The 15,000-nt window shown below is 36.7% G+C and overlaps 2 protein-coding genes across 11 annotated transcripts in view; one reads left to right on the top strand and one right to left on the bottom strand.

Annotated features, from left to right (window-relative positions):
- The window catches only part of LOC122637491, a 43,923-nt gene extending 29,550 nt beyond the window's left edge, over nucleotides 1–14,373 (bottom strand). Inside the window, exons 1-6 of one of the 6 annotated variants that reach the window (XM_043829772.1) lie at nucleotides 13,621–14,373; nucleotides 8,669–10,207; nucleotides 6,974–7,116; nucleotides 6,671–6,830; nucleotides 6,264–6,498; nucleotides 5,612–5,721 (exon numbers count right to left, since the gene is read on the bottom strand). In XM_043829772.1, coding sequence (XP_043685707.1) covers nucleotides 5,612–5,721; nucleotides 6,264–6,498; nucleotides 6,671–6,830; nucleotides 6,974–7,116; nucleotides 8,669–8,880 — 860 coding nt within the window. In that variant the 5' untranslated portion in view covers nucleotides 8,881–10,207; nucleotides 13,621–14,373. Of the gene's footprint in view, nucleotides 1–5,611; nucleotides 5,722–6,263; nucleotides 6,499–6,670; nucleotides 6,831–6,973; nucleotides 7,117–8,668; nucleotides 10,208–11,886; nucleotides 12,283–12,952; nucleotides 13,219–13,262; nucleotides 13,281–13,620 lie in introns of those variants that run through there. The other 5 variants (XM_043830021.1, XM_043830099.1, XM_043829938.1 and 2 more) reach the window with 5 other exon arrangements.
- Nucleotides 1,236–4,752, top strand: LOC122637805 (prolyl 3-hydroxylase OGFOD1). Of its 5 annotated transcripts, none has more exons than XM_043830324.1 (4): nucleotides 1,236–1,724; nucleotides 1,848–1,918; nucleotides 2,340–2,765; nucleotides 2,868–4,752. In XM_043830324.1, exons 1-4 carry the CDS (start codon nucleotides 1,387–1,389, stop codon nucleotides 4,484–4,486), a joined length of 2,454 nt encoding a protein of 817 aa, XP_043686259.1. In that variant the 5' UTR covers nucleotides 1,236–1,386; the 3' UTR covers nucleotides 4,487–4,752. The 5 variants fall into 5 exon arrangements, with proteins under 5 accessions (XP_043686259.1, XP_043686515.1, XP_043686164.1 ...); XM_043830580.1 differs by having other exon boundaries at nucleotides 1,237–1,724; nucleotides 2,691–2,765; XM_043830229.1 differs by having other exon boundaries at nucleotides 1,237–1,724; nucleotides 2,340–4,752.
- Nucleotides 14,374–15,000: the final 627 nt, after the last annotated feature.

Genomic DNA, 15,000 nt, shown 5'->3' with positions numbered 1-15,000 from the left:
AACTAATTAAATAAATAATAACTTCGAGGTACGATTAGTCCTTTGAATTTTCTTCTCTAAAATCTTCTCTTTTTTTAATACATAATTACTTCGAATTATGCTTCATTAAAATCGATTGAATTCAATTAGAACGTGTACTTCTTTTTTCTCTTTCCTTTTTAATATATAATAACTTCGAGGGACGGCAAATCCTTTAAATTTGCATCTTTATAATCGATTACGATTAGAATACAATTACAATTAGATTGTTTACTTCAAAATTCATTAGTACGTGCCATACGTAAATCTCACGTAGACGTTTCTTAGATTAGGTCGTAAAATCAGTGCTGTAACTAGTCGACAAATATTTCTAAATAAATGTTCTCAAATATTTCTAAGATACGAACGGAATATACGCTTTTGGGAGGAAAGTTCCATCCAAGGTCAAGACTTATAATGCCGAAAGGCGCGCGCCGCATATATACACATATATATATACACATATACGTGTATATGTATACGAGCCGGCTTTCGATCGGCTCCAAGCGAGAAAAAGCTAACGTTTTTCACATTTTATCGATGAACTTGGATACATATGTATGTATGTACATAAGTACGTATCTATGTATGTATATATAAAATTCCTTCTCTTCGTGAGTTTACCTTTTTAGAATATTTTTCGAAGATTTTCTAACAAAATTTCGTATAATATCGAAAGAACGAGAAAAAGATGGATGATATGGAAGAAATGTGAGAAGGATCAGAGAAGGAAAGAGAGAGAGAGAGAGAGAGAGAGAGAGAGAGAGAGAGAGAGAGAAAGAGAGAATTGGAAATAGGTTTAGGTTAAAGGATATGTGTATATGTATATATCAATACGATATAAATAACAACAACAACAACAGAAACGTGATTGTAAATTAGGAGCTCGTTGTCTTACGAATGACTTCCTTTTTCGTAGAAAAATGATTAATCATAAATATCGTTCGTTCGAAAGATGGAAAAGAAAGATTTGTATGATCGTCGAAAGGACGACTGGTGAAAAAGGAGAATACGTCATTCGATGGTCGTGATGAAAAAAGAAAAATTCGTTTCTAAGCGGAGTTAATCTTACGTATATATGCGAAATCCATGCGTGCATGTATCATTCTTTCTCTCTTTCTCTCTCTTTCTTTCTCTCTCTCTCTCTCTCTCTCTCTCTCTCTGTCTATCGCGCGATGGTGTCGCGTTTAGAGGAACTTACATAGCTCGTTTTTACTCACGTATGCGTGCGAGATTTGCTTTCCGGTCTCCAGATTTGGCCTTTGGCTTAATCTTCTCTAACGTTCGATTTCGCGATATCGAAGTTGGTCGCGCGCGACGACGTCTCACTTTGTAGAATTTAGCGGCGAGGGTGTGCCCCGAATTTCCATGCGGACCAACGGCATCCGTCAAACGCGTAACGCTGCCGCCATCTTGGCACCAAACGCCGCCGACAGCGCTACCAAGCGATCAAAGATCGTACTAAATCGTTGCCGAGAACACGTTGCGGCGCACTTTTCGAATCTGTCCTTCAGCAAACGTAAACTAAGCAACAGAGAGGAAGTACTGGGTGCCAAGTACTCGACATACATCCCTGCCTTCGATCCGGTTAATGTTTTCAACTACGACGATACCCGACGAGTCACACTCGTTAGAAGGAGACTGGGTGATACGGAAGGACGAATCTGGTACTCTCTAAATTTGGATACTGTTACGCTTTCTAATAGGTAATATCGTATGAATATTCGTATTTCGAATTATTTAGAGATTATAACCTGTAAAGAATCAGTTTGGGATGGAATCTTGAAATTGTTAATATTTATCGAACTTTACGATCGATTTTTTTTTACAGAAGACGCATGTGAGTTGGACGACCACGTGGACCGAATGTATCGAGAAAACAACTCTGCCACATTCTACAGTAAGATTTTACAGCTACGAATTTACGAAATATCATTTTCGAGAGATTATGCGCTATTTTTCTCTACTTAACGATTAATCGGTGAGATAAAAATAAAGGGATGTATATGTACATGTAAATCACAATACGTAAACGAATTTATACGAATTACGTACGTACTATGTATGGGAATGAGCTAGTGAAACAATAGAAAGAATATACGACTAGGATAATTATAAAGTATTATTGTGTATAAGAGAAATGTGATATAGTTTCAATTTTAGCGATACTTTTAAATGCTTTAAAGAGTTTCTTAACGTCTATTGTATCGCGAGAAAGCAAAGTACTGCCAGATTGTTTTGAAGGTAATGCGTGGACTGAAAGTAGTTAGTACTTTTTACAAAGAGAACTAACGAGAAATTTTTCAATTTGACTTAAAAAGCTTTTTACCTAATCATGTCGGAAAAAAATATATTGGACGAAGAACCTATGAATAAGAGACTGAGGCATCGCATTATTTCGGATCATATTTACAACGAAGAATTTGAGGACTTAGTTACCAAAAACTGGAGCTGTCATAACGAGATTAAGAACGATAATCTTGAAGTTATATCAACACCTTTTAGGGTTTGTAAAATATCAAATTTTCTTGCTAACGAAGATTTTATAAATGAACTAAAAAATGAGTTATTAGATGTCAAATATCGAAGAAATATTCTCGACCTGTATCAGTTTGAACAATCAGATGACCTTGAATTTGTGGATAAACCAAATGTACAACTTTTATACACAGCTTTTCAGATCGAGATTGCCATGTGGATGGAACGAGTTACAAGAATTCACCTGAACAACAAAATCTCAATGTCGAGTTCGTGTTACTGTAATACAGATTACTTGCTTTGCCATGACGATAATATGGGTGAAAGAAGAATCGCTTATATATTGTATCTTTCAAAAAACTGGGTTGCAGAGGACGGGGGAACCTTGGATCTCTTTGATACGGATAAAGATGGATTGCCTCAAAACGTAGTACGTTCCTTAGTACCGGAATATAATTCCCTAGTCTTTTTCGAAGTTATGGATACCTCTTTTCATCAAGTGTCAGAGGTGATTTCCACTGAGAGAACTCGTTGGTCTCTCAACGGTTGGTTCGAAGGTTCGTTAAGACAGAGTAATAGACTGCCAAGACCTGTGTTATTTTATAAATATACTGAACCAATGGATATGGAAATAAAGTTAGAGTCATGGGTCAGGGGTTGTTATCTTGAATCCAAAATGATTGACGATATCCAGAAGGTGGTTGAAGTAGAATCTTATGCATTTCTTTCCAGTTTTTTCATAGAAGATGTATATAATAAGCTTTTAGCGGAGATTGCCTCTGAAAGTATTTGTTGGGAAAAAGTTGGTCCTGCTGACGTACGAAACTATGAGGTAGCAGACGAGAAAACTCTACCGGCATTGTTGAAGAGCTTTTGTGATATATTTAAGTCTAAAATTGTATTTAGACTACTCAGAAGTTATACGGAATTAGATCTTGTGTCTATGAAACCAGACATGAAACCAAAAATGACTATGGAATTGCAAAGATGGTCGCAAGGTAGTTACACATTGATTACTGATAGATTGAAAAACAAAAATGAAGAGGAGAATCAAACGGAGGAGAAAGTGTCTGATCCAAAAAATAAAAATAAAAGATCACAGGATGCAAAAGACATTAAGGAAAAAGAACTATCAGAATCTGTCACTAGTACTGATAGTAAATATTCTATACAATCTACTAGCGAGAGTAAAAAGTCTATTAACAGTAAAGATACTGTATCTATGCAATCAAATAATGACAATAAATCTTCTAAAAGTAGCAAAGATTCTACATCCAAACAATGTAGTAGTGGCACTAAATCTTCTAAAAGTAGCAAAGATTTTAAGTCTAAGCGATCTGGTAGTAAAAGTAAGAAGAGTGCGAACGGTAAGAAAAAAGAGACATGTAAATCGGAAAATTTGGAATCTTCTAAGAGTAGCGAAGATTCTCAATCTACAAGATGTAGTTGTAGCAATAAAATTACAGGAAATGCATGTAGATATTGTAACACGCTTTTTAGCGATAAAGAATACGAGGACATTGAAGAAGAAGAAGTGCCAAAGTTAAAGAAGAAAAAGTATAAGAAAATTAGACCAAAGAATGTAGAATCGCAAACGTCTTCATCGGGATTAGAAAATTCACCTTCTAGTTTTTATGATATACTCGATAGAAGTGATTCTGACGATGTATCTGACATTGGTGATTACCTTTCGGATCCCTCTGATTATGATATGGAATCGCAAAATGAAACGTTAGAAGAAGAAGAGGAAGAAGATGAAGAAGGTACTCTGGACGTTATCGTTCAGTTTCATACGGCTAATTTATCACAAGAGCAAACAATAGATTATGTTCACCCCAAAGAAAAAGAAGGTTCGTTGATTCATATACCTCCGAAAGATAATCATTTGTGTCTCATCTATAAAACTTTGAGTGTCAGTCGTGTTCACAAATATATCAACCAATATTGTAAAGGTTATTTCTACAATTTAGTATGTACGTACTGCGAGTAGTATTATCATGTTGAACCCGTGCCCAAACTGTTTGGCGGCCATTGTACTTCGATGCGTCGTTCAAATAATTTCTTTTTTTTTTTTTTTTTTTTTTTAAATAAATAAATAAATATAAGGATTGTACAGTGGATCATATTTGATCAATGAGATCAAATAATGCACGAGACGCGATTAGTTGATTTATCGAAAGAAATATTTATCTTGCGAAAGAATTGTAATATAGTATTCGTAATAATAAAATTATCAGTATTTATGGGCATACGATATTTGTTTGGTTTTTGTTTTTTCTTTTCGTAAAGATTATTGTTGCACTTTGTATTCTCCTATTTTCATTGTCTCAACATTTCAACCAAAACAATCGTCCAAACGCGATGATAGTTTTCGTACGACACGAGTTATTTAACCAACACATCTAAGGTGTGAAAATCAAGATCACAATGCACAAGGAAACATTCGCAATTATTTATTAAGTGCAGCATATACATAATCTAATAGAGAGTAACATATACAAAGTGGTGAAGGTTTTCATTTCGGAAAGAGATCATGCATAATGTGAATGGAAAGATGCAGAGCGTGATATGTGTGTTTATGTGTATGTGCGCGTGTGTGTGTAAAAATATGAGAAAGAAAAGTTTCGTACATTACATATGATATCGTTAATTAACATCTATCTAGCAGTCATTAACTTTCTATCGGTTAATGCAAACGTTAGGGTGAGACTATTAGAACGTTTATATTATTGAAACTTTTCTTCTTCCATATTTTGAAATAAAAAGGAAAGAGTTGTAAAAACGAAAACAAAAAAAAAAAAGAAAGAAAGAAAAAAGAAATAGATGAGGACAAAACAATCAAGTCGTTACTCCTGTTACGAAAAGTAAGAGAAAATGGAAGGAGTTTAGTAAGCTAAAAAAAAAGAAAAAGAAAGAAACGTAAGAATTCAATCGTCCAAAGTTTCCATACGAATCCTTTCTATATTAGGAAACGAAATCGAGAAAGTGTATGATAGCTTTCCTCGTACGACAGATCGGTTAATTTGATATTAAATAAATGAAAAGATCCGAGATAAAAATTTGAGACTCCGAAAGGGGGGAAAAAGTAAAAGAAACAGAAAAATAAAAAGCTTACGCTGTGTGGATGCAGTCGTTACGACCGATGCTGTCGGATTCCTGCACTTGAAAGGTCGGATGATGTGGCACGATTTGATCTTCGTTATCGTTCGTAGATTTCGTAATAACCTGATACGTGAAAAAAAAAAATATTACAATTGTAAAAGGATATATTATCGCGATTGAGAAGAAAGAAAAAGGAAGAAAGAATAAAATTGATATAATAAAATTGATCAAAGAAATTCGAAGAATATTTTATAAAAGATCAAGAGACGATCAACGATAATAATAAAACGTACGCGTTAAAACTAAGAATATTTTCTACTGCGTAATCTTTCATCTTATTTTATTAAACGAGCGAAACCGGAAATCATTAACGGGCACGCCCTCGATAATGTTTCGTTCCGAATGACTTCTCGTTGAGAGGAGATCGCCTTGAGTGACGTCAACATTATTAATACTAACTTAAGATCGATCGTTCGTTAACATTAAGAAAGTTCCTTTATATGATCGTAATAATAATGAATAATAATAATTATTATTATTATAATCATCATCATCATCATCATCATCATCATCATCATCATCATCATTATAATAATAATTTTCAAAGATCATTTACTCCGATCGTATACTCTTTCGTGATACGATCGATATTGACGAGAGACTACCTGAGAAGTAGAAGCGATTCCGGCCATACGTTTTCTCAGCTCGTTCAACTGTAATTCCTGTTGAAAACTCAAGTCACTCTCTTGGGACTCTTCTCGCTTGGAGGCATCGATCGATTCGGTCGAATATTCTACTTGGACCCATGGACAGATCGTCGGTGATGATTGCAAGGATCCTTTGCTTCCGGGTCGTGAAAGACGAGGTGATAGTCGTCTAAGAAGGGAGACGAGTTTAGATCTAAAAAAAAAATACAATTTTTTTCATCCTCCATCTAGATGAGATATGATATCTTGGTAAGTTATATTGATAGATATGTATACGTATTGCACGTCGAACCGAATGTACGTGTATATATATGTACACATATATAGAATAAAAAAAAAAAAATAATAAATAGGAATCGACCTACTTGGTACTTGGCGTTTGAATATGATCAGAACCGATCGGAGTATTGGCAGAAAGTTGTTCCGCACTACGAGTGGCATTTCGCCAATGGAGCTTGTTGGAACCAAAAGTGACAGATCTTCCTACTCTCCAATCTAAGCTACTGCTTTGTCGAGATTGCAGTCCTAAAAGGGAACAAAGTGCTAAATCGATACGATTGGATTCTACTTCGTAAACTTTTTCCGATAGAAAATAATGAAACTTTCTTCTTTCATATTTTTTTTTTTTTTTTTTTTTTTTTTTTTTTGTAACAAAGAAGACATCAAACCTTGCTCGTTCCCACTTTGTCCTAGTCTCCAGTCCAATGAATTACTATTTCTATTCACGCTATAAATGTTATCACAGGATTTGGTTGCAAGGCATGTCGCGTGATGACGACGTCTCAGCAGTCTCGATACTGGTCCCAAATTTCTATAAAAGGGTAGATAACGAGTTGTTTCTTTTTTTTTTTTTTTTATCAAACATTCTCTTAATTAATTTTTAAGATAATAATAATAATAATAATAATAATAATAATAATAGTAATAATAATAATACGCGTGCGTGCGTGCGTACGTGTTCATTTTTTTTTTTTTTTTTTTTTTAATATGTTTAAACATAATTCGTAAATTTATTTGGAAATATTTCAAACGAGAGAGAAATTTTTTAGGGAACGTTACAGTCTGGTTGACTCGAGACCAGACGGTCGCTTCGATCGCTTATTTCGGCATTCATTCACGAAAGTACCGACCTACCCCAACGCGACGCGTCCAGGAACTCTGCGTGTGGTACTTCTCTTGTATCGCGGTACGCCTCTCAACCATAGCAACGCCACGTGCAGCAAATATATATATATTTTTTTTTCTGACGGAACCGTGAACAGCTTTTCCTAGAATTTATGTAGGTCGACTTTCATTCGTTCCGCTCGTCCGACTAGCAAAAACTGAAACTTCGACGACCGAATAAAATCTGATGTTCGAATCTTTTATTTCCCTTTTCTTTTCTTTCTTTCTTCCTTCGTCGTACGTTTACACCGTCGTGCGATTACAGGAATAAACATTCTTTTTATTTTTAGATCGTGTTGAAAGAATACTTTCAAAAGCGAGAAAAATGTTCGTGATACTAATTGTCTTATGAATATTAAAAGAATGAAATTTTTTTTTTGAAAGAATGTGAAATAAAATAAAAGATTCATCGTATACTCGAGTTTGAGTAAACGTTTACGTTACGACATGCAATATGACATTCCATTACATTGCAGCACGTGATAATGAATTCCTTTGTATCTCTCCATTCTTAAAAGGTCATGAAAAAATATCAAGTGGGCATATCGATTGCGTAAAACTTTTAACATTCAATTTAAAAATCAAAGGCAAATTAAAGGCGACGCCTCTAAATTGTGTAATAACAAAATTAATTCTTTTTCTTTTGGTTTTTCTTATTTCTTTCTTTCTTTCTTTTTTTTTTTGTACTTTTTCTCGTAAACTCAATCTCGTGTGAATTTTTTTAAAGCAAATAGCTCTGTATCGATGTTAAAGTAAATGGAAGAAAAAAGAAAAAATTAACAGAGAATCTTTAATTGTTACGTGAAAGAAGAAAAATGAGAAAAAAGAAGAAGAAAAATTAAAAAACTATTGAGTATTATCGGCACGGTGTACGCACAACTCTTATATGCACGATTACAATGCATAAAGTTTCCGTAACGAAAGACCAGGAAGTTTTACCGTGTCGGAATTTGTAATTTTAACGAGATGCTTTCGAAATAATAAACATAAGACTTTACTGATGGTCGAGAGTTTAATTCGGTCATTTTAATGGGCGAAACTTACGACGCACGCGCGCTTAGGGCGATTTGCGTTAATTCGACCTGAATTCCTTCTTTGGAATTCGCGATATTCGTGGGACATTACAACGAGACGTGAAAGAAAAGAAAGAAAGAAAGAGATAAAATAAAAGAGAGAGAGAAAAAACACTTACGACTTACTTTTTAAATTTCCTCGTGTATTCGATCGGCGGTTTGGTATCGCAAACGACGGGCTTCGTTGTTTCCGGTTCCGGGCAATAAATACCAACTCTGACATGACTATAAGCAGCACGTAGCTGCACCCCATCCAAAGGGCGAAAATTTCGCCGTTCGATGGATGAGACACGTACGATTTCGATCTTCGGCCGTGCTTCGGTAATTTTCCTTTCCATTATAATCTTTGATTCTCATAACAAAAACGACGATACACGATAAAATCAAATGTTAGAGTATCAGTGCATACGATAAACGATCGCTACCCTTTCTTTTCTTTTTTTTTTTCTTTCTTTTATTTCAAACTTTCTTTCTTTTAAAATCTCGAATGGTCCATTCCGTTGGTTTCGTATTTTTCGTGTTTAATTTGTGTATCTATTCGAAAGTAGCGGTTCTTGGCACTCGCGTATATCACGAAAGTGTACTGTTGGCACGTTGCGAATAAATCTGCGCTATGAAAACCGCTATTCTCTTCTTCTTCTTCTTCTTCTTTTTTTTCTTCTTTTTCTCTCTTACGAAGACGCGAAACGTTCCTCTTCGTCCACCTCCTTCCCCTTCTTTTTCTTCTTTCCCACCCTTCACCGCCGCTACCGTTGCTACTACTTCTTCCTCTTCCTTTTCTTCTTCTTCTTCTTCTTCTTCCTCCTTCTCCTCCTCCTCTTCCTCTTCTTCTTCTTCTTCTTCTCCTCTTTCGCCTCCTTCTCCACGTCGAGCAGAAAAAAATGTGCGGGTCACGTTCATTCATCCACGGGGACGACTTGTCGTCGTAATTATCTCGTAGCGTGATCTCGTTTGACGTGCGCCAACACGCACGTCAACGCGCACGCGCTCTCGATCTCATACATTATTATGTCTCTCTATTTTTCCAACACACATACACACACACATATATATATGTGTCTATATATATGTACGTATATGTAACACAACAACTCTATTGCACGATGATTTCATTAGACTCGTAAACTTCACTCCTTTAGATTTTTTTATTTAGAACGTAGTATCTCTCTCTTTCTCTTTCTCTCTTTGTTTCTTTTTTCCTTTTTGTCGACGAGATCGAAGATTATCTTTTTATAATGTCCATAGCCGTTCTCTTATCCATCCGTCTTATCGTAACGTAAGTAAACATTGACGAGCGATTAACGTCTTGTATATAAGCAAGTACATATGTATTTCGTGTTGTAACATTATGTCTCCAATTCATTCTTCTAATTTTATCATTTTCGTTCGTACGTCGTAAGAAAGATATCACTGGCACTAACACAAACACGTTGTAAACAAAAGATCGATGACACTAACCGATCGAATTTATCACTTCGCTTCGATTTGTAAAACTTCGTGTCCGGAGAAGGTTCCTTTCGGAGATGTTACCGATAAATCCGTTCTAATTTCACGCTTGAATTTTTACGCGTTGCGTGGTAGAAAAGACCACGATTAAAAGGTCGAAGGTAAATTCTCCAAATAGAAAATATATGGACGGATGTGTATCGATGAAAACGATCGATTCTGTTTAAAGCAAAAATTTTTTTTAATTCATTGTATATATATATACACATATATAATGATGTGTATGTGTATATATATATATATATATATATATATATATATATATAGACATATGTATCTTTCTTTCCATTCGTCTGGAGCGTCTGCGAGATCGAAAGATCGCAATTAGTGGGAGTGGTCCCTGAAGAGAGCTCGATGACTTAATTAAATTACGCAAAGAGAGAGAGAGAGAGAGGGACAAAGAATGAGAGAGAGAGAGAGAGGGACAAAGAATGAGAGAGAGAGAGAGAGAGAGATAAAGAGCAAAGGGAGATAGTTATCGTACGGCTATCGTAGTCAGGCTTGAAAAAAGAAATTTGAGAGAACGAGACATCATGGTTAAAGAAAAAGGGTTGAAAAATCTTTAACTGATTCCAATTGAAACAAATCAAGTTTCGATTTCGACCAATATTTTCTTTCTTTTTTTTCTTTTTTTTTTTTTGAAGTGTTTTATCATTCGTAAAAAACACACACACGCATATGCTTGGTAGTTTGTCCTTGTTGAAAAAAATTAAGAAAAAAAAAAATAATTAAATAAATAAGAAAATAAAGAATAAAAATCGTTTTGTTGTTGTTGTTGTTGTTGTTCCCTACAGAAGAAGAAAAAGAAGAAGAAACGATGGTCTTATCTTCGGGCTATTCGATATCCCGTTTTATATTTCGAGATGGGTCGATACTTCTCTCCGCGACAAGTAACACGGCAAAAGACAATGTAACGCGCGCATATACGGTCTATATTTAACGTCCCGCAGCACTTGGCATACTCTCTTTTAAAATATCCTTACGGAGAAATCGTCAGGGCCCTCCAAGTGATACGACAGTGACGGAAAAATGAAGCCCGGAAAAACGAAGACTTCCGTGGGACGATATCCCTGATTGAAATCATTCTTATACAATGATTTAGTGAAATTATAGTAATTAGAAGTGTAACACGCTCGTGTACGTATATGTGTGTATGTATGTGAAACGAAGATCCACTATCAATCATTCGATCGTCTTCGTCATTCTCGTTGTCATCGTTGTTATCGTCGTCATCGTCGTCATGTATACGACAACACTTTTTTAGTTATTATTTCTACTACTATTACTAATATGTCTATATTGTTCTAACCGTATACGCGCAGCTTCTCCTTCTATACGCTCTCTTCTGTCATCACACGTCGCTGCCTTTTTGGAGCGGCTAAGAAAAATGTGTAATTAAAGCGTGTCCGTATCTATACCTGTACGCAAGTACTATATATATATACATATATACTATATATACGTGTATATATATACCATCGTCTCTCTCATCGATACGCTTTAACGATTAGAACCAGGTGGATTTCGAAATCAAACACTTTTCTTTCGATAAACATCCTTTCCATGTGAGGTCCGTAACATGTTCTATCGTTACGTTACGACTTTAACACCTATCTCGACGCGCTTCGTCTATGTCCGTTTTGGTTGAAAGAAAGGACGAATGGATGATATTATAGACAAAAAAAATACAAAAAAAAAATACAAAATATAAAAAAATAGTAAAACTAGGAAAAGGAAAAAGAAGAAGAAGAAGAGAAAGAGGAGAAGGAGGAGAATGAAGAAAAAGAAATCGAGGCCGAACGGTAAAAGTCTTGGAAGAATGAAGAAGCTGCATTTACCAAGTAAAAACCAAGGTTGACACATCAAATGGCACGCGATACGAATGATAAAACTCGAAACACCGCGACGTATTCACTGATGCTCAACGAACACGCTTTCCTAAGCCTCGCTACTATTGTGTTTGCATGCGTCGAACTGCATACGCTCTGATGCTCCGCTAGTTTCTTTCTCTCTCTCATTTTCTCCCTCTCCTTCCTCTTTTTTTTCTCCCTTTTGTCTAATCTGTCGGTGAATATAACGGAGCGGTTGAGCACGAAGAATCCCGACGGCTCTTTTCCTTCTGCTAATCGACGCTCGTTATCGAACGATAACGTATGAAACGTAAATCATACTTTAAAATCATATAAACGAATCCGAAAATACATCTTTTACTATTTGACTATTCTAAGAGAGAGAGAGAGAGAGAGAGAGAGAGAGAGAGAGAGAGAGAGAGAGAGAGAGAGAGAGAGAGAGAGAGAGAGAGAGAACAAACAAAAAGAAAAAAGAAAAAAGAAAACCTTGCTACGTTAGTTCATAACGATTGGATCGTGATAAAATAATCAAAAAAATTCGTGATAAAAAAATATTCAAATTATATTTTATGTTGGTGTGGTGGTGTTGGTAGGAAGAAGTTCACAATTTTTTCGTCGTAGAAAGAAAAAAGGGCGGGAAAATGATAGAAAATAAAGAAATAAGAGAGACATTCTATAGAGCATTCTATAGATGATTATCAGAACGGGGAGGTGTAATAAATCGGTCGATTGGTTAATTCTCTCCCTCTTTCTCCTTCCTTCTCTCTCTCTCTCTCTCTCTTTCTCTCTCTCTCTCTCTCTCTCTTTCTCTCAAGGGATTCGGCGGGAGGTTTCGCGCGTGCTCGAAAGCCGCTTTTCTGTTGGGTGGCCGATGGATGATGGACCATAGTAGTTTCGCAAGCGGTAAGCAGCGACATATACACTACTAGAGGCGATAAAAAGAAAATAAAAAAGGAAGAAACGAAAAAGAAAATAAAAAAAAAAGAAAAGAAAAGGAGTAAAACGGCAGCAGTAGTATGTAATAGCGGTTAAGGGATTAAGCGGAGCAACGTACCGTGGCTGTCTCGTTAAAAACTCTTGGCTCTATTAAATTCTTCTCTCTAGGAAGCACTCTCGTCTAAGAATTTCTGAGCGAGGACGAACGAAACGGATCGTACGTCCTCCGTGAGTCTCGGAATATACGTACTACTTTAAAATAGCAACGACACACTTCGCGGACTCCCAACGCGACATCGTGAAGAGATTCTTCGTAGTCTGCTGCTGTTGGTGGATGTTGGTTGTCTCTCTCTCTTTTGCTCTCTCTCTCTCTCTCTCTCTCTCTCTCTTTCTGTTACTCTTTCTCTGTCTAGCTCTCTTTATCTCACTCTCTTTATCTCTCTTCTTCTTTCACTCTTCAATCGTCGTTGGTTGCTGTCGTCGTCGTCGTCGTCGTCGTCGTCGTCGTGCTGGTGGTGGTGGTGTTGTGTCGTGTCGTGTCGTGTCGTATCGTACACACAGAGATCCTGTGTACGTGCGTTCGTGTTTGGATACGCGCGCGCAAACGTTTGCTCAGCTCGAGACAGGTGCGGTCGCGGAGGGTAGCCACGCGAGTCTCGGAGGGGCGTCTTCGCCGATTCGAATGCGTGGAAAAGGAAAAGAAGAGATATATATACATATATATGTATGTAGGTATGTATGTATGTATGTATGTATATGTATATGTATATGTATACGTATATATACCTATATGTATGTTTGTGCGTATATGTGTGCGTACGTATGTCTCTTCTTTTGCACGCGACCGAACACGAACGTGAACCGAACTGGATGAGATGAACGAGACGCCAGAGTAACTGATACCTCCTCTTTCCTCTCCTCTCCTCTTTACTCCTTCTCTTCCTCCTCCTCCACTTCCTCCTCCACTTCTTTCTCCTCCTTCTCTTTTTCTTTTCCTTTCTCGCTTCCGCGTATTCTCGGAACAACCGCCACGCTCAAATCTCTTCCGCTCGCGCGTTCTTCCTTTCCTGCCACCGTCCGTCTCTCTTCTACTTCTTCTTCTATTTAATCCTCTATCTGTAATATTCTTCTCCTCCCCCCTCTCTCTCTCTCTCTCTCTCTTTCCTTCTCTGTTCTTCTTTTCTCTATCTATAAAGAGTCACAGATCGCGTTCGTACGATTTATTTCGATAACCTTCACTTGATCCGGTAAATGAATTTTTCTTTTTTCGATTCATTCATTTCATATTTTCTTCCGCGAATAAGAGGACGGTTATCGAAAGGACGGCAAAAAAGAAAGGAATAAGGATAAGGGAGAAAGAAGCGAGATGATGCCAAAAGGGATTAGATCGCCAAAGGGTAAAAAGTGCAAAGGTTGAAAAGAGAAAGAGAAGAGAAAAGAGAAGAGAGACGGATCGTCGGCTCTCCCGGGCCTTGTCTCTCCCTTCGATCGAGACCACCCGCGGGATGCTGTCGACTACACTGCGTCGCGCGCGAGAAAGAGAGAGATGCTGTCGACTATGGAAACCTCCTCTCTTCATCCCTCCCCAACTTCCTCCCACCCCATCCCACCCCACCCTATCCCGACCCATCACCCTAGACTACCGTCTACTACTCACTGTTCTCGGACATGCGCGAATCTGCGCGCAACATCCATCTCTTCTTTTTCTATACTTCCCAACTATACTCTCTCTCTCTCTCTCTCTCTCTCTCTCTCTCTCTCTCTCTTTTTCTCTCTCTAGTATTTTCATCTCGTCGCATCTACGACGTACAGATACGATCAAGGGTAGTTTCGCGCTCTCGTCCAATTTGTCACACCATGTCGTATCTAACAAATTATTTTTTCTCGTCAATGACACAAGTGGAATAATTCAAAATGAAAATCATCGATATCGTTAATAAACAATAATAGAAAAAACAATACAAAAGAATCGTAATTGTTTTAAAAGATATAAGTAGAATTTTAATACGATGCATTTCATTGACGTAATGGTTGATGTAATATCTTTCTTAAGAATAAGGAAAATTTATATTTTATTGTAATGTCGGCTCTGGTCAATAAAATCGTCGATATGTCGATCATGATTTATTTAATATTTATTTCGTATTTGTACACGCCCTCGGCATG

Source organism: Vespula pensylvanica, chromosome 1 (genome assembly GCF_014466175.1).
Source record: "Vespula pensylvanica isolate Volc-1 chromosome 1, ASM1446617v1, whole genome shotgun sequence".
NCBI lineage: Eukaryota > Metazoa > Arthropoda > Insecta > Hymenoptera > Vespidae > Vespula > Vespula pensylvanica.
The sequence above is the reverse complement of the archived record's forward strand: the minus strand, read 5'-3'. Positions and strand labels throughout refer to the sequence as shown.

Coding starts and splice junctions, on each gene's coding strand:
- LOC122637805 (XM_043830229.1), top strand. CDS start 1,387: ATGCGGACCAACGGCATCCGTCAAACGCGTAACGCTGCCGCCATCTTG. Junction 1,725..1,847: donor ACTGTTACGCTTTCTAATAG/GTAATATCGTAT, acceptor ATTTTTTTTTAC/AGAAGACGCATGTGAGTTGG. Junction 1,919..2,339: donor CAACTCTGCCACATTCTACA/GTAAGATTTTAC, acceptor TGACTTAAAAAG/CTTTTTACCTAATCATGTCG.